Below are 20838 nucleotides of genomic sequence, written 5' to 3' on the forward strand. Positions count from 1 at the left end.
CAGCCCAAATCAACAATTAAAAAGAAAAAAAAAGGCACATGGTTGAGGGCAAAGAAGGGAAGGTGTGCAGCGTGCCGACGCATAGAAAAGAATAAAAGAAAGAGGAGAGAGAAAATTATGATCTTGAGTTTTTTTATTTGATGATGAGTGACCAAACGTTGTCAGTTTTAACCCAAATTATATGTGAAAAATTCTTATAGTAAATTCTATAATCCTAATAGTATTGATCTAAAATTTATCCTCTTTGAGATACTTTCTTGCTGTACCTACTTTGTGAGACCTAAAATTCTCTTATTGATAAGATCCATCCATGTGATGATGATATCCTATTTTTGAACTAAGATATATGGTCTTGATGTTATTATGATCCTCTTATTATTTTAGAAAAAATTTATTATAAATCTGTTATTATTAATATTGATAGTGAAAGTTTGAGATGAAATATAGTCTCGTAATTTTATTCGCATTGGATTTTTCATATTAAAATTTGGTCTCACAGTGTGATTGATTCATTGTTCTGTTGTTCTGGTTAATATTTATATTTTGATAATAAGTTGATATTTTGATGAGGAACCCATTTTGATGAGAAAAGAATTATTTCGTTATAACATAACATTTTATAGCCCACCATTCTAGTTTGGATAAGTATGAGCTGATGGATACAAGGAAGGAAGAATTGCACCCACAACCACCACCGTCCTAAAATCTCACGGAAACGTGAAACATGCATATTCCGTGCTCTTCCTTCTTTGTTCTTACATGAATAAAGTGTCATTAATTGTTTGCTAGCAACCAGATGTGAGGACCACTATCTCCTTCAATTGGCTGAGACGACGAGCTCCATCTTCATCTTGTGCTTGTGGATAACCTCCAATTTTAAGGAAATGTGGATTTGGTGGTCGGCCGCCTCGTCTCCTTCCTTCTGATGAGAAAGGAGGAGCTGCATTTTCCACGTCCTGCCTGCTTAAGTGCTTAGAGCCTCTAACTTCTTCTTCATCTCGTACTTGTCATGTTATCAACAATGCGAGGTGTGAACAAGAAAACTATCTATCAAGAAGAATCAAATAACTTTGATTATTTATTATTGACACCTGTAATATTATTTTGAACAAAAAAATGCTAATCATTTTTTATACTAGAATTTTCAGTTATCAAAGGAACATGGATCCTATTATTAAATAGTAACCTCCTGACTTAATATTTGGGTTCGCTCAAATGTGAACGATAATCATCATTATTAAAGTTTATTTTTAAAAAAAAAATCATATTAGGCCTCTAAAGAAAAATCAATCCTGCCAGAAGCAAGTTTTGAAATGAAGTTATAGATGACATATGTAGAGATACAGAGAGTTACGTGCTCATGCATATCAAACCTGACATATTTTGCACAGGTTGGATGATGATGAAGCAAATAAATATTTTGACGCTTTATAGTAAGTAAGATACTGAATCAAATCCCGTCGTCGCCAGTTACATTTGTTAAGAAGTTGTCGTTCGTATTTGAGCACAAATTACGTTAGCTTGTAGTGGCTCCAAAAGAAGTCAAAATGAAATCCTTTATGCTCACATTACACGTTCCCCTACTTTTCTTTTCCATAAAATCATGGCATGCATTTTGGCTAATGACAAGGTTCATAAACTCGATAGGCCAGATAAGTTATAAATAAATTCAAAGGATAAAACCTTATTAAGGATGGTTCAAACTAGACTGGGATGGTTGTTTTAAGGAATAGATGGTGGCTTAGGATATATTTTGCATGATTTGCTGGTCATGTTATCTTTATTGGTGGTTGGTAAATACAATAAAGAGACATTATGTCCTATGAAGCACGCGACGGCGATCCAGGAGGGTTTGAAAGCAGCTTCATGAAATGACATTCGACATATCGTCATAGAATCAAATTTGGAATTCATCATACAACTGCAATACAACTTCATTGTACCATGGACACTACGTCACTGACATTTAATATTTGTGAGACGGTTTTGAGGAGTACGAGTTTATACATGTATACAAGGAGGAGCGCAACTAGGTGGCCATTTGGTTGGCCAATCACTCTAGAGTAACAAAATATTTCTCATTTTAAAAAGGGAGTGACCCATGGAATGTTTTGGGCTCATCGATTGGGTATCCGAGAATAAATTTGTTCTGGAATTTCTTAGAATTTTTCTTTTTTACTTTATACAAAAAAAGAGTTGCATTACCCCAATCAAATCTTCAAGCATATTGTTCGTATGTACGTGAAGTGACATATACGAATGCCAACCACAGATTGGGTTCAACTATCATCATATCGTCAATTAGCATTCAATAACCAGTGGACCCATAATGTATTTCTTGCTTTATTCAAAGACACACGACAAGGACGACAACAACAATTGCTGCCACTTATTTATCACCACAACCAAGCAGATACATTACAGCATCCTGCGAGAACTAAGACACACGCACCCAAGGCATGACGTGTACTTAGTTAGGGTTAGGGATAGTGCAGTAAACTCCGATTGCCTCGATGGCATCGATGGGAGAACCTTCACGTCCGAAGAAACCTAAAATCTTACCCTCATCCTCTAGATTTAGGGAGAAATAACTACCAATTTTGTTGCTGTCGGAACTCACTGTATTGCCCTTGTTGGTCTCAAGGGTAAGTTGTGTTATGAAAACGTCTGTCGCCCACATCGTCTTGAAATATCCAGAGATGAAAGTGAAGTATTCGTCCTCCTCTAGAGTAATCTATACAAGCAATCAAAGATGTAGTTAGACATAACCCACCAAAAAATAGTTAGGGAATTCGCTAGTATCCTAGGAATAATTAATTGCAACCTTTGATCAATAAATACTAAACGCATGTTTTCAGCTTTGACAGTAAGTACCTCATTGTACTGGGGTGCATCGCCTCCGACGTGGATAGTCTTCTTCTCGCCGTCGACGGTGAAGGTGAAGTCAAACGCGAATACGGCATCGATGTAATGAATTTTGACGTTGCTAATGTGATCCGCCTGTCCCATATCCCAGGTCTTGCCGCCGTTGCCACCCCATGGGCCTTGCTCGAGCACGCCCGCCTGCAACCGCGACAACACCACCACCATATTAATACCATCTATAGCAACAAAAGATATATATACAGGCAGGCAGGCAGGCATGCAAGCATGGCCTCCCCAAATTAACTCGCAAGAAAATCTATGACGATGATAAGAAATGGAATCAAGCATCGCACCATTATCCGACTTGTATGAACTATTTCCGCGGAAGATATTAGTATGTATTGCAGGAAATGGATGCGCTTGAAGAAGAAGAGCAACGAGTGGGGGTACTTATAGCCCTGCAGCCCTGAGTTTGGATAAGTATTAGGAGGCAGTGGCCCTTTTGCTTCGATGCCTGCCAACAGATCTCGCGCGTAGGTAAGCAAACAAACGTGAGTTTGGTGCGCGAGAACTGATGGATACGCGCGTAGGTAAGCACCCTCTCTCCCGCAGTACATCAAGACATTTTGTAACAAAAGCTAAAATGAGATCCTTCCTTCTCCCATGCATGAAACGTGAAACACCTTGTGTAGCAAAGATAACGTCGTCTACTATGAAAAGTGAAACATGCAGAAACATGCGAAGAGAGCAGTCGCATCGGACAGACAACCTTATCTCTTTCGATTGGCTGAGAGGGCGACCTGGAACCTCCACATGCTGTGCATCTCGAGCCTCAAACCTCGACTTCTCCTTGCCGTTTTGCATATGGACATGGCACTTCCGCTAACAATTGAGACTCCGCGTCCCACAGATCGAGATGAGCAGATTATGTTGTGCGAGGTAGGATACAGTTGTAAGCATAAAAATCTGTAATTATGCTAAATCAATTATGCGGAATTAACCTATATGCTAGGATTGAAATTCAATACATAGATCTAATTATACGATGCGTACCTTTTGATGCCATCCGTTCAGAGATCTTGTTTGATCTGCTCAGCACCGTGATCCAAGATTGCTGCAGGCTCCGTCTTTAATCCGATCGCGCTGCGGAATCTGCAGGGAGTGCGAAGAGTAGACCCTTTCTAACATTCTCCCACTTGGCCCATTAATTGATAAGATATAAAAGAGATACAAAATCAAAACAAACAAAACAAAATTTGTTTGAAAACAATTTTACCTAATTGGATTCCAAAAATTTTGAAAAGCATTTTATACATGGCCATGTTTTAAAATAAGCCAATAAGTCCAATAATCACAATAATACTATATTAAGTCCAACTATCAATGCGAGTCATAGCGGTTGTATTTCATCAATGTCATACTCCCTTCTATGTACCACAACATTGTTAGTCTTTCCTAACATAGTCCATAATGACCCCTGTAATTTGTCTTGTCAAGACAATCCTGTTATTACATTCAACCATAATATGCATAAACATAAATGTAAACAGGATAGCAGAAATAGATAACTTTAATTAAATAAATGTCAATAATAGCATCCACATAAACATGCATCACCATATCCTTTATGACTTGCTCACAAGCCCCATTCTAAGAACATGTTCTTTGAATATTTTGCACTGTAAGGCTTTTGTCAATGGATCAGCAATCATCATAGTGGTGCTCAAGTTCTCAATAGACACTTGCTGTTTCTGGACTCTTTCTCTAACCACCAAGTACTTTAACTCAATGTGCTTGGAACCACTAGAGTACTTGCCATTCTTAGAGAAGAAAACTGCTGCGGTGTTATCACAAAATATCTTCAGCGGCTTGGCAATTGAGTCGACCACACCAAGTCCTGAGATAAAATTTCGCAGCCATAAAGCTTGATTTGTGGCCTCAAAGCATGCCACAAATTCAGCTTCCATTGTTGATGATGCAATAAGCGATTGCTTTGCACTTTTCCAAGAAATTGCCCCACCAGCTAACATAAATACAAATCCTGAAGTGGACTTCCTACTGTCGAGGCAATTTGCAAAATCAGCATCTGAATATCCAGTTACTTCAAGCTGATCAGATCTCCTGTATGTGAGCATATAATCTTTTGTCCCTTGTAGATATCTCATTACTTTCTTTGCAGCTTTCCAATGTTCCATTCCTGGGTTGTTTTGATATCTTCCCAGCATTGCAACTGCAAAACTGATATCTGGTCTTGTACAGGTTTGAGCATATAATAGACTTCCAACTGCGCATCCATAAGGAATATTCTTCATTTGATTCTTTTCTAAGTCATTTCTTGGGCACTGGTTTTGACTGAATTTTTCACCTTTAGTAATAGGTACATCATTTGTTGAGCAAAGCTGCATATTAAATCTCTCCAAGATACGATCAATATATCCTTTCTGAGACAATCCTAATAATCCTGGAGATCTATCCCTGAATATCTCAATGCCAATGACATAGGATGCCTCATTCATATCAACCATCTTAAAGTTCTTGTTGAGAAACATCTTGGTTTCGTGCAATAAACCAAGATCACTACTGGCAAGTAAAATATCATCCACATATAAGATCAATATAATAAACTTGCTCCCACTTACCTTCAGGTATATACACTGATCAACAGTGTTTTCCTTAAATCCGAAGGAAGTAATGGTATTATGAAACTTTATATACCATTGTCTGGAAGCTTGTTTAAGGCCATAAATGGATTTCTTAAGTTTACAAGCCCAACTTTCTTTTCCCTTTTCTATGAATCCTTTGGGTTGTTCCATATAGATTTCCTCATCTAGATCCCCATTCAGAAATGCTGTTTTCACATCCATCTGATGCAACTCAAGATCATAATGAGCTACTAATGCCATAACGATTCTCAATGAGTCCTTTTTAGAAACAGGAGAAAAAGTCTAATTATAGTCGATGCCTTTCTTCTGAGAAAAACCTTTGGCCACAAGTCTGGCTTTATATCGTTCGATATTGCCCGTTGAGTCGCGTTTTGTCTTAAAGACCCATTTACAACCCACTCTTTTACAATCATTGGGCAATTCAACGAGATCCCAGACATCATTCTGTACCATTGATTTTAACTCTTCTTTCATTGCATCATACCATTTTTCAGAATCGTTACTTTCTATGGCTTGTGAAAACGATAAGGGGTCTCTTTTTATTCCTATATCATAATCTGATTCTTGTAGATATACAACATAATCATCAGAAATGGCATGTTTCCTTTTCCTTTGAGATATTCTCAAATCTGCCAATTGTGATTGTTCTACAAGATCATCAGCGGCGACATCAACATCATGTGAGAGTTCTTGGATGTTATTTTGTTGTTCACCCTCATCAATACTCTCATTGATTTGAGGAACAACAATCTCTCGGACAGGAGATAATATGGGAGAATTAACCTGAATCTCCTCAATATCAAAATTAATCCTTCGAGATTTTTCACTCCCACTGATTTCGCCATTTTCTAGGAATTTTGCATTACCAGATTCTACTATTCTCATACTATGATTAGGGCAATAAAATCTGTATCCCTTGGATTTTTCTGGATAACCAATAAAATATCCTGAAATAGTTCTTGGATCCAATTTCTTTTCATGTGGATTGAATACTCTTATCTCTGCAGGACATCCCCAAATATGTAAATGTCTCAGACTGGGCTTCCTACCAGTCTATAACTCAAATGGAGTCGATGAAACTGACTTACTAGGAACCCTGTTCAAGATGTACATAGCTGTCCTAAGAGCTTCACCCCACATCGACTCAGGTACAGAGGAGTAACTCATCATGCTCCTAACCATATCCATCATAGTACGATTTCACCTTTCAGCAACACCGTTCTGCTGTGGCACACCTGGTAATGCATATTGAGCACAAATACCCCGTTGTTCTAGGAATCTAGCAAAAGGACCAATATTCTGACTAGATCCATCATATCTGCCATAAAATTCACCACCTCTGTCAGATCTGACAATTTTAACTTTTCTATCTAATTGTCTCTCAACCTCATTTATGTATACTTCAAGAGTATCAACGGCTTGAGACTTTTCATGTATTAGATAAACTTTGCCATATCTGGACAGATCATCTATAAATGTGATGAAATATTTTTCTCCACTAAAACAAGGAATATGGAGTGGTCCGCAGATATCAGTATGAATAATCTCAAGGAGTTCTTTACTTCTTGTGGCATTTTTCTTTATTTGTTTAGTTTGCTTTCCCTTAATGCAATCTATACAAATATCAAAATCAGTGAAGTCTAAATGTTCCAAAATATTATCCTTCACTAATCTTTCAATTCTTTCCTTGGAGATATGCCCCAATCGTCTATGCCACAATATGGAAGATCTTTCATTATTGAAACTACGTTTCAATCCAACATTTGATTGCAGGGTCATTAGTGTCTTTGCAAACTCAAGATCCAAATTAATTCTGTACAAACCATCACACAGAATTCCAAAACCAACTTTAATTGAATCGTAAAATATGCTGAGTTTGCCACTACCAAAAGAAATACAATATCCCAACTCATCAATTCTAGAAAGAGAAATCAAATTTCTAGAAATTGTAGGGACATAACATGTGTCAACAAGATCCATCAAGTGACCCGTCTCTAAACGTAGACGATAAGTTCCCATTGATATCACTTTCGCTTTAAGACGATTTCCCATAATGATGAATCTTTCATGTTCTTTTGGTTTCCGAATTGAAATGAATCCCTGCATGTTATTTGTAACATGAGTTGAAGCACCAGAATCAATCCACCAAGTGTTAGAAGGAACTTCTGTAATGTTTGATTCGAAACATACAAAGGTCGAGTTAATACCTTTCTTTTCGAACCAAGTCTTGCGTTTAATGCAATCCTTCTTCACATGTCCTTTCTTGCCACAAAAGAAGCACTTTACAGTAAAGGCTTTCTTTTCATTAGTCTGTTTAACATTTCCAGACTTAGCAAATCTCTTTGATGGATGATGCTTCAACTTTCTTTTCTTATTACCACCTCCTTGAGTAGTCGTCATGACATTATATGAATTTTCCTGCCTTAATCTCAATTCTTCCTGAACACACATGCTAGTCAACTCATTCAAGTCCCACTTATCCTTATTTGTATTGTAGTGAATCTTGAATGGGCCAAACTGAGAAGGAAGAGAATTGAGAATAAATTGCACAAGGAAGGATTCATCAACATTCATGCCTAATGTTTTAAGTTTTGCAGCTTTGTCAGCCATATTGAGGATATGATCCTGAATTCCTCGAGTACCATCATACTGAGCTGTAGTCAGTTCTTTCATCAATGTGCCAGCCAATGACTTATCAGCAGATTTAAATCTGTCTTCAATAACCTTTAAATATTCCTTTGCGCTAGTTGCAATCGGTAATTTAGTCTTTATGTTATTTGCAATTGTCATTCTTATGAACATTAAACTAAGCCTATCAGATCTTTCCCAAGCCTTCATTTCATTAACTTGTTCTGCAGTACTTTCATCAGTCAAGTCTGTAGGCTTTTCAACAAGTAATGCTAGATCAAGATCTAACACACCCAGTGTAAATTGCACATGCTCTAACCATTCTGAATAATTTGATCCAGAAAGTACAGGGACACTTGAAGCATATGAATGTATATGCGGAAGTACCACTGCAAAAAGATATATAACAACATTAATGCTTTGAGTTTGTCAAAAAATTGATGAACTATTGATATCATCTATATTACACCTTTGGGTGAAATATTGACATATCTAGTGTTCACTCAAGAATATTTTTGGAGGACTGATACCATCCTTGAGGAATAGGTATTGTTACCTTTGGGTATACAACCCTAAATTGCAAGGATATCTAAAATAGTATCATCCTACCCCATCACATAATTATTTGAATTAGATTCTCCTTTGGGATTATCTAAATCTCATAATTATATGTGCCATTATGAATATTATTTCTTTAATATCATTTAGGACTAATTCTTTAATATTATTTTATAAGTCATTAGTCCAGGTCACTTTGGTGGCTACAAGACTAATGCCATGATATAAAATAAAATGTCCTATAAATGATAAAACTTTTATTGTAATTCATATCACAAAAGTCTATCATCCTAGGCCACTTTGGCAGCTACTAGTCAGATAAAACTTAAGGAAATAAATTACAAATAATATTCATCAATAATTCTTTAATTTTGCTAAACAGTTCAATAATAAAATAACAATAATAATTATTGAACATTTATGTAAAGTAATTCAATAATAAATAACAATAATGATTATTGAAATTTAATGCAAAACAGTTCAATAATAAATAACCATAATAATTATTGAACAATAATGCAAAACAGTTCAATAATAAAATAACAACAATAATTATTGAACATAATGCAAAACAATTCAATAATAAAATAACAACAATAATTATTGAATATTAATGCAAAACAGTTCAATAATAAATAACCATAATAATTATTGAACAATAATATAAAACAGTTCAATAATAAAATAACAATGATAATTATTGAACATTAATAAAACTCATATGATAATTTCAAGCATATACATGTGAATAAATAAATAAAAATTCCAAAAACAATAATTGGATTTTAATTTTATTTACCACATATATAATGAATAATTCATATGAGAAAACCATAAAATAAACCATAATTTATAGTTTTTTTTTATCAAAATTAAATCCAATCAAATAATCAAAAATTATAATCATGATTAAAATTAATCATAATTATAATAAATGATATTTATCAATTTTATAATTGAGAATTTAACCTAAATTTCTCAATTTCATAATGATAAAAAAAAACGGAAATATTTGATAAGATATAAATCGAAAATATGCGAATGGCAGAACTGTAATTTGGCAGAAATTAGACCCGAGGGTAAAACCGTAAATATGTTGACAGAACATAATTACGATATTTGAAAAGGGTAAAACTGCCATCGCCGCCGCCGCCGCCTGCGCGAGCGGCGCTGCCGCTGCTGCCTGCGGCCTGGCCGCCTGTACGCGGCTGCGGGTTGCCGCCTGTGCGCGGCTGCCGCTTGTACGCGGCTGCGGGCTACCGCCTGTGCGCGGCTACCAGCGGTAGATCTAGCCTGTGCACGGCCACTGCCGCCACGGCGCTGCCGCCGCGGGGCATACTGCTCATGCGCGGCCACTTCCGCTGCGGCGGTTCCTACCCGCGGGTGGCTGCTGCCAGCACGCGGCCGCCGCCTGTGCACGGCCAACTCACGCATGGCCGCCTCCTGGGCTGTCTGCCTGCGTGCGGCCGACCGTCGCATGGACGGATTCTGGCCGTGTGCGACCGGGGTTCTGTGATGCCGTCGCACGGACGGACGGGGTTCTGTGATGCCATCGCACGGACGGACGGGGTTCTGTGATGCCATCACACGGACGGACGGGGTTCTGTGATGCCGTCGCACGGACGGACGGGTTTCTGTGATGCCGTCGCACGGACGGACGGGTTTCTGTGATGCCGTCGCACGGACGGAGTTCTGTGATGCCGTCGCATGGACGGAGTTCTGTGATGCCGTCGCACGGACGGAGTTCTGTGATGCCGTCGCACGGACGGAGTTCTGTGATGCCGTCGCGTGGACGGAGTTCTGTGATGCCGTCGTGTGGACGGGGTTCTGTGATGTCGTCACGTGGACGGGGTTCTGTGATGCCGTCACGTGGACGGGGTTCTGTAATGTCCGCATATGGGACGAGTTCTGTAATGTCCGTATATGGGACGAGTTCTGTAATGTCCACATATGGGACGAGTTCTGTAATGCGTACGCTACTCGGCGTAACCGCAGATTTGCAGCGAGGTCGACGGTGACCATTACTGCTTAGCAGTTCTTGGAAAATAAAGGTAATTATGCATCGTAAATTAATTTACAGATCTAATGCATGATTTCAAAACCGGGCTCTGATACCAATTGTAAGCATAAAAATCTGTAATTATGCTAAATCAATTATGCGGAATTAACCTATATGCCAGGATTGAAATTCAATACATAGATCTAATTATACGATGCGTACCTTTTGATGCCATCCGTTCAGAGATCTTGTTTGATCTGCTCAGCACCGTGATCCAAGATTGCTGCAGGCTCCGTCTTTAATCCGATCGCACTGCGAAATCTGTAGGGAGTGCGAAGAGTAGACCCTTTCTCCTCTCTTCCTATCCTGTGTGGATTTGGGGAGAGGGTTTTGGGGAGAGAGTCGAGGAGAATAACTGAATTCCTCGACGGAGAGATGCGTCTATACGTGTCAACGTTATGACGCTCTAACACACTAACACACCCTCAACCACTAGAGATCCTGAGATCTCAGAAGATTTCCTCCCATCAAGGATATCTCCGAGGAATCGTTGGACTTAGTCTTGGCTAAAATATCGCAACGGAACCCATCTTATTCAATAAAAGGGCCACATATTCTAACAACAGTAACATGGTTGGATATACTAATTTTGCATTACGTGAGATATGCATGCATATCCCACCAACTTTACTTTTTCCCAGTACAGCTTGCAGAGGAATTCAACTTCGAAACTTCAATCTTCCAAGCTGACCATGTGGTGTCCTTTACAATGCGGCGATTAAATATCGACCAAGCAATTTTTTATTTTCTAATTTTTTTGAGACTTGTGATATAATAATTTAAGCAGCTGGTATTAAAGGTGCAAACTATAAAAACATAATGAACATCTCAGGATATATATAATTTATTTTAAAAAATAAAGATTAATTTGTTATGTAACCAATAGCGAGTTGGGAAAAGCATTTGTGGTGCACGAGAGGAACACAAATTCTTCATCTTATAAACCACTCTTTCTTAACATGCTCATTTGAAACATCATCATACTCGGACACATTATGATCGTTCTATTCATGTCTCGAAGAAGTATCGTCTACGATGATGGGAAGAAATAAACTCAAATCTATAGGGATTCACGGAGGGGCTTTGTCTTTTGAATGTTCCAAAAGTTACGCATGGTTGATATTTGTGGTTAAATTTTATATCATATTTTTATAAAATATAAATTTTTGAGAAGAAATTAACTGACTACAAGGTATAATTGATAAAAATGTTTAATCAGCAACCAAAATTTGCCACAAGGTATGGAGATTTATATGAGAGAGAGAGAGAGAGAGAGAGAGAGAGAGAGAGAGAGAGAGAGAGAGAGAAAACAATGGATCAGGTGGTTTGGATTCTCATATCTACTTGATCTACTTAATTTTATCTTATATTACTTATTTCTTGAGAGAAATCACGGAGTTGATCTTGGAATACGTTAGGACACGTAGGTGGTGATTGAATTAAGATTTTGGCACAACGATGCTGTTTATATATGAGAAAAAAAGAAAAAAAAAAAAAAAAAGGCATCAGAGTTGGCCTCCGATTTCGAATTTAGATAGTGAATCGTACAGATGCTTAACTCAACATGGTTCCTCGGAGAATGCAACAACGTTTTGCAATGGTCCAAGAATCATGATCGATCAAAAACTAACGACACTATTTTGCTAGCGTTTCATCGTCAAATGCTGAGAAAGGTTAAGGAATACGTGGTTCGCTTCCTCCCATCGTCATGTGCCAAGAGATCTTACGGAATACGTAGTTCACTTCATCTCTTCGTTGTATTACTCATTGAGAAGCTTACTAATTCTCCTAATTATTGCCAGATAGAAGCCACGGATTCCATCATGAGAAGCACACCAAGTAATCGTAAGATATCAAAGTGGATTCGAAAACATTTCATTATTTATTCAAAGCAACACCGATTGAGAAGGATAACAACGATGATGACAATCATGGCAAGCACCATAAATTGTTATCGTTGCTTATTTATTACACCATTCGATAGATAGGAACACGAGCCAGTGGCAGTGCATACACTTAGTTTGGCAATGAGCAGTGAATTCCAATAGCGTCAATGGCTGTACCAGCTCGCCCAAAGAAGCCCAGAATCTTACCCCCATCCTCTAAGGTAAGGGCGAAAGAACTGCCAATCTCGTTGCCTACACTTATGGGTGTACCCTTGTTAGTCTCAAGAGTAAGCGACATCACAATTGCATGTCGCTGATAATTGGATAATGCATGAAAATATCCGGAGATAGAAGTGAAGTACTCGTCCTCCTCGAGGATGATCTACAAAAAGGATCATGGATTTGATGAGAAACAAACAATGGGAAAAACAAAACTAATTGAAACACATCTGATAGTGTAATATATTTTCAAGAGAAATTGGTTTGACTAACTAACGTGTTGCTTCAAAACATTAATCTGGTCGAACCACTTTATATGGTTGGACAAAGACACGAAGTTGATAAGTGTGTGTGTGTATATATATATATATACATAGATGTATAGATATACCTCCTTGGAAGCGCCAGTGGTGGTTCCACGTTCGTCGTTGTGGGAATGACCGTTAAGAATGTAGGTAGTTTCCAACCCCACAATGTTATCTACATAATAGATTTTAAGTTTGGTAATGTGGTCGGGATGTCCCATATCCCACAGATCCCCTCCGTTGCCACCCCATGGCCCCACCTTCACCATTCTCCCCTGCGTGCATCAGAATAAACACCACATGTCATCCATCCATCCTTGTTGTAGTATACGAGCAAGTGTAGGTGAAGAAGTCAGAAAAGGGATGGAATTTTGAAGACTAACAACGCCACTCACCATATTAGCAGCAACTGAGAATGAATGGACGCAAACACTCCCTTTGTTGGCAGAAGATGCTATTGCAGGACTTGGTGCTGGGAAGAGCATTGGATGAGGGTTTTTATAGCCCACCATTCTAGTTTGGATAAGTATGAGCTGATGGATACAGCAGGGAAGAATTGCACCCCCATCCACCATCGTCCTAAAATCTCACGGAAACGTGAAACATGCATATTCCGTGCTCTTCCTTCCTTGTTCTTACATGAATAAAGTGTAATTAATTGTTTGCTAGCAACGAGAAGTGAGGACCACTATCTCCTTCCATTAGCTAGTAAATATAATAAACTTGAATACAATGGCCGGGTCGTTCAACCCCACTATCTCCTTCCCTTGGCTGAGACGACGAGCTCCATCTTCATCTTGTGCTTGTGGATAACCTCCAATTATAAGGAAACGCGGATTTGGTGGTCGGTCGCCTCGTTTCCATCCTTGGGATCAGAAAGGACAGCTGCTTCAGCCTGCTTAGTGCTTAGAGCCTCTAACTTCTTCATCTCGTTCTTGTCATGACAAAGGCATGCCCATTATTATGACGAATGTGAGGTGTGATTACGAAAATTATCTATCAATAATAATCAAATAACTTTGATTATTTATTACCGACACCTGCAGTATTATTTTGAACCAACAAACTTTAATCGATAAAGAATTGTTTTTATACTAGAATTTCCAAATATGAATCCTATTTTTAAATCGTAAGAAGCCTCACCTCTTGACTTAATGTTGGTTTTGTTTTGGAACTGCAGGGAGAAGGGGAAGAGAATAGCAGAGGAAACTAGGACTATATTCAATTTGCAGTGCTTTTGATTGATCCAAGATCACTTAACTAAAAGATAGAGTATAAATTTTTTAAAACAATGAAAAAAATCTATCATATCCAAATAAATATTTTCATCCTAATCTATCTATTTAAATCTAAATTTTTATCTAATCCTAACTATTTGAATTAATCTTAACATAAATGTGAACCATATCATTTATTTCTACCATCATTACTAAAGTTTGATTTTTTTCAGAAAAAAAACATATGAGGACTCTAAAAGAGAAATCAATCCTAGCAAAAGCAACTGTCAAAATGGAGTATTAGGTAACGAGAGTTATGCGCTCATGCATTTCAAATCTGGCATATTTTGAAGATGTTAGATGATAAACCTAGTAAATATTTTGACTCTTTATGACAAATATACCGAATCAAATCTCATCGTTGCCACTTACATTTGTTAAGAAAAAATAAAAACATTGTGACAATGACCCTATGAATGAGAAAGTGTTCGCTCAAGAGTTCTGGGTTCGAACATGAACATGAGTTACAATAGCTTGTAGTGGCTCTAGAGAGCTCAAAATGAGATCATCTATGCTCACACTACTCGTTCCCCTACTTTTCCTTTGCGTAAAATTATGGCATGCATTTTGGCTAATGACAAGGTTCATAAACTTGATAGGTCTTGTTCAACGGATAAGTTATATATAAATTCAATGGACAAAACCTTATTAAGAATGGTTCAAACTTAACTGTGATGGCTCCTTTATTGAAATAGATGGTGGTTTAGGATATGTTTTGCATGATTTACTCGCCATGTGACCTTTATTGGTGGTTGATAAATACAATAAAAAGACATGTTCTAGGAAGCGCGACAGCAATATGAGATGGTTTGAAAGTGGCTTCACGAAATGACATTTGAAATAGCATCATAAAATCGAACTTTGAATTCATTATACCACTTCGATGCAACTTCATTGTACCATACAATTTTGAGGACTACAAGTTTATTCATCTACATGAGGAGTACAACCATGGTGGCCATTTGGTTGGCCAATCACTTTAGAGTAACGAAATCTTTCACATTTTGAAAGAAGGGAGTGACGCATGGAATGTTTTGCATTTAGAGGTTAGATGTTCAAGAATAAATTATACTAGACTTCCTTAGAAATCGATCTTTTTTTATTTTAGACAAAAAAAAGTTTCATTACCCCAATCAAATCATCAAGTACATCACAAGAACGATTATATATTATTGGTGTGTATGTGAAGTGACACACGAATGCAAGGAATGCAAGGTATGCAAGCACCGATTAGATTCAAGTATCATTATATCGTCAATTAGCATTCAATAACCAATGGACCCATAGCATATTTCTTGTTTTATTCAAAGAAACACAACGACAAGGATGACAACAACAATTGCTAGCACTAATTTATCATAGCAATTACATTGCAGCATCCCGATGTTGAGAAATAATTTATAGATAGTTATTTGGATAGATAGTTATTTAGATAGTTATAGTCATATTCTACCTAATAACCCATGATCTAAAAGTTATAAGGGTAGTTTCTATACTTAACTGAATCATAAGTGATATGATAAGATGAGATAGTTACTATTAGGTCATATAAATATGACATAGTTTATGAAATAAGATAATATGTTCTTAGTCTTACCTCTTGCTTAATACAATTTTAATTTTCTTGATGGAAAGCATTCTCTTTTAAGTATATCGTAGTATTCTATTTTTCTCATTTCCTTGCTCCTCCATAACATTCATGGTCTCAGAGTTATATTTCAATTTGAACTGGGCATTATATCTTTCAATGGTAATTATATGTCTCAACCCTTTATTCTTATCTTTTCGGGTAAAAAGTATAAATTTTAGAGTATCAAGATGAAGACTCTATTTAAGTCTCAAGATCTTTGGGACTTAATAGAGAATGAATATGCATATTCAGATAAAGAAATTAGGCTGAGGGAGAATAGAAAGGACTCAAGGGCTTTATTTTTCATTCAACAAGCTATACATGAGACGATCTTCTCAAAAATTACAACAACGACAACCTCAAAGCAAGCTTAGTTAATACTTCAAAATAAATTTCAAAACTCATTGAGGGTGATTACAGCAAAACTTCAAACCCTTCGTCATGAGTTCAAAATTTTATTCATCAAAAAACAATGAATCGATGTAAGATTTTCTTTCTTGAGTGACTGAAATTGTTAGTCAAATAAAATTTTATGATGAACATTTTTATGATCATATAATTATTGTAAAATTTTTAAGAAGTTTAACTTTAAAATTTGATAATGTTGTTGTCGCAATTGAGGAGTCAAAAGATTTATCTACTTTTTATTTGAGAAATTAATGAGTTTCTTATAAGCACATAAAGTAAGGTTAAACAGGACACTTGAGAAAAGTGACGAAAAATATTTCAGGTTAAGGGAGAGTCTTCTACTTTAAAAGAAGAGATAAAAAAGGAGGATTTCGTAGTAGAGGAAATGGAAGAGGAAGATGAAAATGACACTTTGATAGGCATGCTGAAAAAAAGCAATCAAACTATGATAAAAAAAACTACAAGAGTGAAATTTAATATTACTATTATAAAAAGTTTGATCATTTGAAGGTAGATTGCTGAAAAAGAGAAATGCAAGCAAGCTATGTAGAGAAAAATGAAGAAAGTAGTAGGTTGTTTATGACTTATTCATAAGTTAATAATATCTCAAATGATATTTGGTTTTTAAATAATGAATATTCTAATCATATATATCAAGCATAAAATCAATGTTTAGAGATATTAATGAAACTCAAAAGTTGAAAGTTAGACTTAGATATAACAAACAAATTCAAATGAAAGGAAAAAGAACAATTGAGATGAAGATAAGTTAGGGAAAGGTAAGATACCTTGATAATATTTTCTTTGTTCCTAGTTTATAACATAAATTATTGAGTATTGAATAATTAATAAATAATTGATATTCAATTGTATTTGATGATGGTTTATGCACTATTAAAGATAAAAAAAATTATGATTTAATTACGGTAAATATTTACACAACACAAAACAAGATGTTTTCACTTGATGTTTTAAATATTGAAAAGTATGCTCTTATTACAACTCAAAAAAATAAGTCTAATTTGTGGCATTTAAGATATGGATACCTTAACATTAAGGGTTTAAGGTTGTTAAATAAAAAAAAAGTTTTTGGATTATCCAAAATTAACACACTTAATATATGTGAAAGATGCATTTATGGCAAACAAAAATAAGAAATTAATTCAAGCTGACTTATGTGGATCTATAAATACAAAATTATTTGGTAGAAGTTGATATTTTTTATTTTTATAGATGATTACAACTGCATGAGTTGGGTATATTTTCTAGAATTAAAATATAAAATATTTGATAATTTTTAAAAATTTAAGGCGCTTGTAGAAAGACAAAGTGGTAGATGCATAAAGACACTTCGGATAGATAGAAGTGATAATTTTTTATCTAATGAGTTTAATCATTTTGTAAAGAAAATGGTGTTCATAAAGAATTGAGAACACCATATACACTAGAGCAAAATAGAATAACTGAATGTAAGAATCGGATTATCGTTGAAATAACAAGAATTTTCCTTAAAGGAAAGCATCTTCTTTTGAATATAGTTGTTGCAATAGTAGTTGCAATAGTAATTTATTTATTGAATATCTCACCAATAAAAGCTATTACAAATCGAATTCATTTTGAGGCTTAGTATGGTATAAAGCTAAGCCATCTAAGAATTTTTAGTTGTATTGTTTATGCTTTGGTAAATTTATAAAATCATCATAAGCTTAATAAAAAATTTAAAAAAATACATCTTAATTGGTTATTCCTTATAATCCAAAGCATATCGATTATATAATCTTATTAATTATAAGATTATTATTAATAAAAATATTATATTTGATGAAAGAGTAAGTTAGTATTGGAAGATCAATTAAGGTAAAAACAAATTCAGATTTTAACATAACTAAACACTTCACAGAATTAGGAGACAAATCCTACTCCAGCAAGTTCATCGTTAGCCTCACCCAGTAGCAATTCTAATTCATCAAATGATTCTTCAAATGAAACCCTCTAGAAAAATTCAGATCACTAATAGAAATTTATGATTCAACATTTTCTTTGTTTATTTCAAATTCTATAAGTTTTGAGGAAATAGTTGTAAAAGATGAATGACAAATGGCAATATAAGAGGAAATCAAGTCAATTGAGAAGAATGAAACTTGGGATCTAATGGATCTACTTAAAGTAAAAAAAAACTATTAGATTGAAATATGATGTGAAATTTATGTTTTCAAATGAAGATTTATAAGAATAGATTTTATTACTCAATCCGAAGATTTTTTAGTTAAAAGACATGAAAAAAAGGTATATAAGCTAAAGAAAACTCTTTACGACCTTAAACAAGTTCTAAGAGCATGGTACAGAAAATTGATTATTATTTTTATCAAAATAGATTTAAAAGAAGTAATAACGAACATATTCTTTATCAAAAGAAGGAAGGTGAACATAATATTCTTATGATTTGCCTTTATATTAATGATATTATATATATGGGTTCATCTAACTCTTTTATGGTAGAATTTAAAAAATATATGAATAAGTTTGAAATGTCATATCAAAGTCTGCTACACTATTTTATTGGGTTGAAGGTGAAGGATCATATGAAAATTTTATTTTATAAACAAAGTATACAATGGATCTACTCAAAAAAATCCAACATGATTAATTGCAAAACTATAGCTACTACATGTTTGGTAAATACAAGATACTATAGAAGTTTGATTAGAGGTTTGATATATCTAAATCATACTCGACCAGATTTTACCTTCTATATTGGTGTAGTATCCAAGTTTATGCATAACCCAAGTAGACATCGTCTCGGAGCTGTTAAAAGAATTTTACGTTATATTGCTAGAACTACAAATTATGATATTTAATATTAGCATAATTTTAAATGTAAATTATTTGGTTTAATTGATAGTGATTGGATAAGAGCTTTGGATGATAGAAAGAATACTTCAAGTAATATTTTTAGCCTCGGATCAGGAGCTATATCTTGGAGTTCAAAAAAGCAAGCAACAACTACATTATCGATATCAGAAGTAGAATATATAGCTGCAACATTAGTAGCTTGTTAAGCAATATGACTTAAAAGATTTGTTAAAGATCTTTATCAAAAATAAAAAGAAGCAACTAAAATATTTTGTGACAATAAAGTCATATTGTAATAACGAATAATCTAACATTTCATGAAAGAAAGCATATAGAGATACGTTATCATTTTATCTGTGATCTTGTGACAAGTGGAGACATAATAATAAAATATTATGGTATAGATAAATAAGTTATAGATATTCTCACCAAGTAACTTCCAATTCATAATTATATTTATTTTATATCCCAAATCGATGTATATAACTCTGAATCAAGGAAAAGTATTAAGAAATGATTAATACATAGATAGTTATCTAGGTAGTTGTCATGTTCTAGATAGTTATATTCATATTCTACCTAGTAGCCTATGATATAAAAGTTACGAGGGTAATTCCTATATCTTATTCAATATTGGATGTGATGAGGTAGTTATCCTTTAAATAGGATCATAGTTCATTAAATAAGGTAGTATGTACTTGAAAATATTTTATAAGTATTGTTAGTACCACTTGTTTAATATGGGACAACTAAGACACGTGTGTTTAATCAGGGATAGCACAGTAAATACCGATTGCCTCGATGGCATCGATGGTAAAACGTTCACGTCCCAAAAAACCTAGAATCTTACTCTCATTCTTTAGATTTATGGAGAAATGACTATCAATCGTATTGCCGGCGCTCACAAAATTACCCTTGCCAGCACGTATCGAGCCTGAAAAACCATGTTGTTCGAGATAAGCAAGCCACCACAAATTGTGTCGAGGTGGAGCAAAGGCTTTTCAAATAGGATTGTCCCAAGAAGAAGACCGCTGCCATATAAGGGAGATATCGGACTGTGTCAAGTGAGATCCAACCACTCGAGTTATAATCCTCCCATGAACAAGGAAGAATTAATGCTCAAGAAAGAGCTAAAGATAAAAATATCAAATGAGAAGATCAAGTTTAAACATGTTTCCCAAGAGAAGATCGCACACAGTTCCTATCACGATCGAACAGATAGCCATTCGATTTGAATGAATTAGTATACTTTGACTTGACTGCAGATGTGTTAAGAATTCGGGTTTGATTTACTTAAATTGTGATAGTATATTGTTTGACGATTTAGAGTGATAGTTCAGTCATAACCATTTTGATGAACTGTAAATCGATCAAAATTGTTTTGACTACTTATGAAACTGTTTGTTTCTTTCCAATGCCATTTGGTGCAAACTTTTCAGTGCACTGAATAAACTTGAACCTAAAAATATATAGTCTTCCACATAATT

The 20838-nt window shown here is 35.3% G+C and overlaps 2 protein-coding genes across 2 annotated transcripts; both read right to left on the reverse strand.

The window, feature by feature from the left end:
• Positions 1-2319: 2319 nt before the first annotated feature.
• LOC104000360 (salt stress-induced protein-like) lies at positions 2320-3444 on the reverse strand. Its single transcript, XM_009422386.3, has 3 exons — positions 3219-3444; positions 2875-3063; positions 2320-2734 (listed from the first exon to the last, which is right to left on the reverse strand). The coding sequence occupies exons 1-3, from the start codon at positions 3219-3221 to the stop codon at positions 2471-2473; spliced, it is 456 nt and encodes a 151-aa protein (XP_009420661.3). The 5' UTR covers positions 3222-3444; the 3' UTR covers positions 2320-2470.
• Positions 3445-12619: 9175 nt separating this feature from the next.
• On the reverse strand, positions 12620-13758 carry LOC108951446 (horcolin). The gene is made up of 3 exons (XM_065171461.1): positions 13579-13758; positions 13270-13458; positions 12620-13041 (listed from the first exon to the last, which is right to left on the reverse strand). The coding sequence occupies exons 1-3, from the start codon at positions 13756-13758 to the stop codon at positions 12790-12792; spliced, it is 621 nt and encodes a 206-aa protein (XP_065027533.1). The 3' UTR covers positions 12620-12789.
• Between the last annotated feature and the right edge of the window lie 7080 nt (positions 13759-20838).

The sequence above is a fragment of the Musa acuminata genome, chromosome BXJ3-10 (genome assembly GCF_036884655.1).
Source record: "Musa acuminata AAA Group cultivar baxijiao chromosome BXJ3-10, Cavendish_Baxijiao_AAA, whole genome shotgun sequence".
In the NCBI taxonomy this organism is placed as follows: domain Eukaryota; kingdom Viridiplantae; phylum Streptophyta; class Magnoliopsida; order Zingiberales; family Musaceae; genus Musa; species Musa acuminata.

Coding starts and splice junctions, on each gene's coding strand:
- LOC104000360 (XM_009422386.3), bottom strand. Junction 2,735..2,874: donor ATGCACCCCAGTACAATGAG/GTACTTACTGTC, acceptor TTGCTTGTATAG/ATTACTCTAGAGGAGGACGA.
- LOC108951446 (XM_065171461.1), bottom strand. CDS start 13,758: ATGGTGGATGGGGGTGCAATTCTTCCCTGCTGTATCCATCAGCTCATA. Junction 13,459..13,578: donor TCTCAGTTGCTGCTAATATG/GTGAGTGGCGTT, acceptor TGATGCACGCAG/GGGAGAATGGTGAAGGTGGG. Junction 13,042..13,269: donor CCACTGGCGCTTCCAAGGAG/GTATATCTATAC, acceptor TCCTTTTTGTAG/ATCATCCTCGAGGAGGACGA.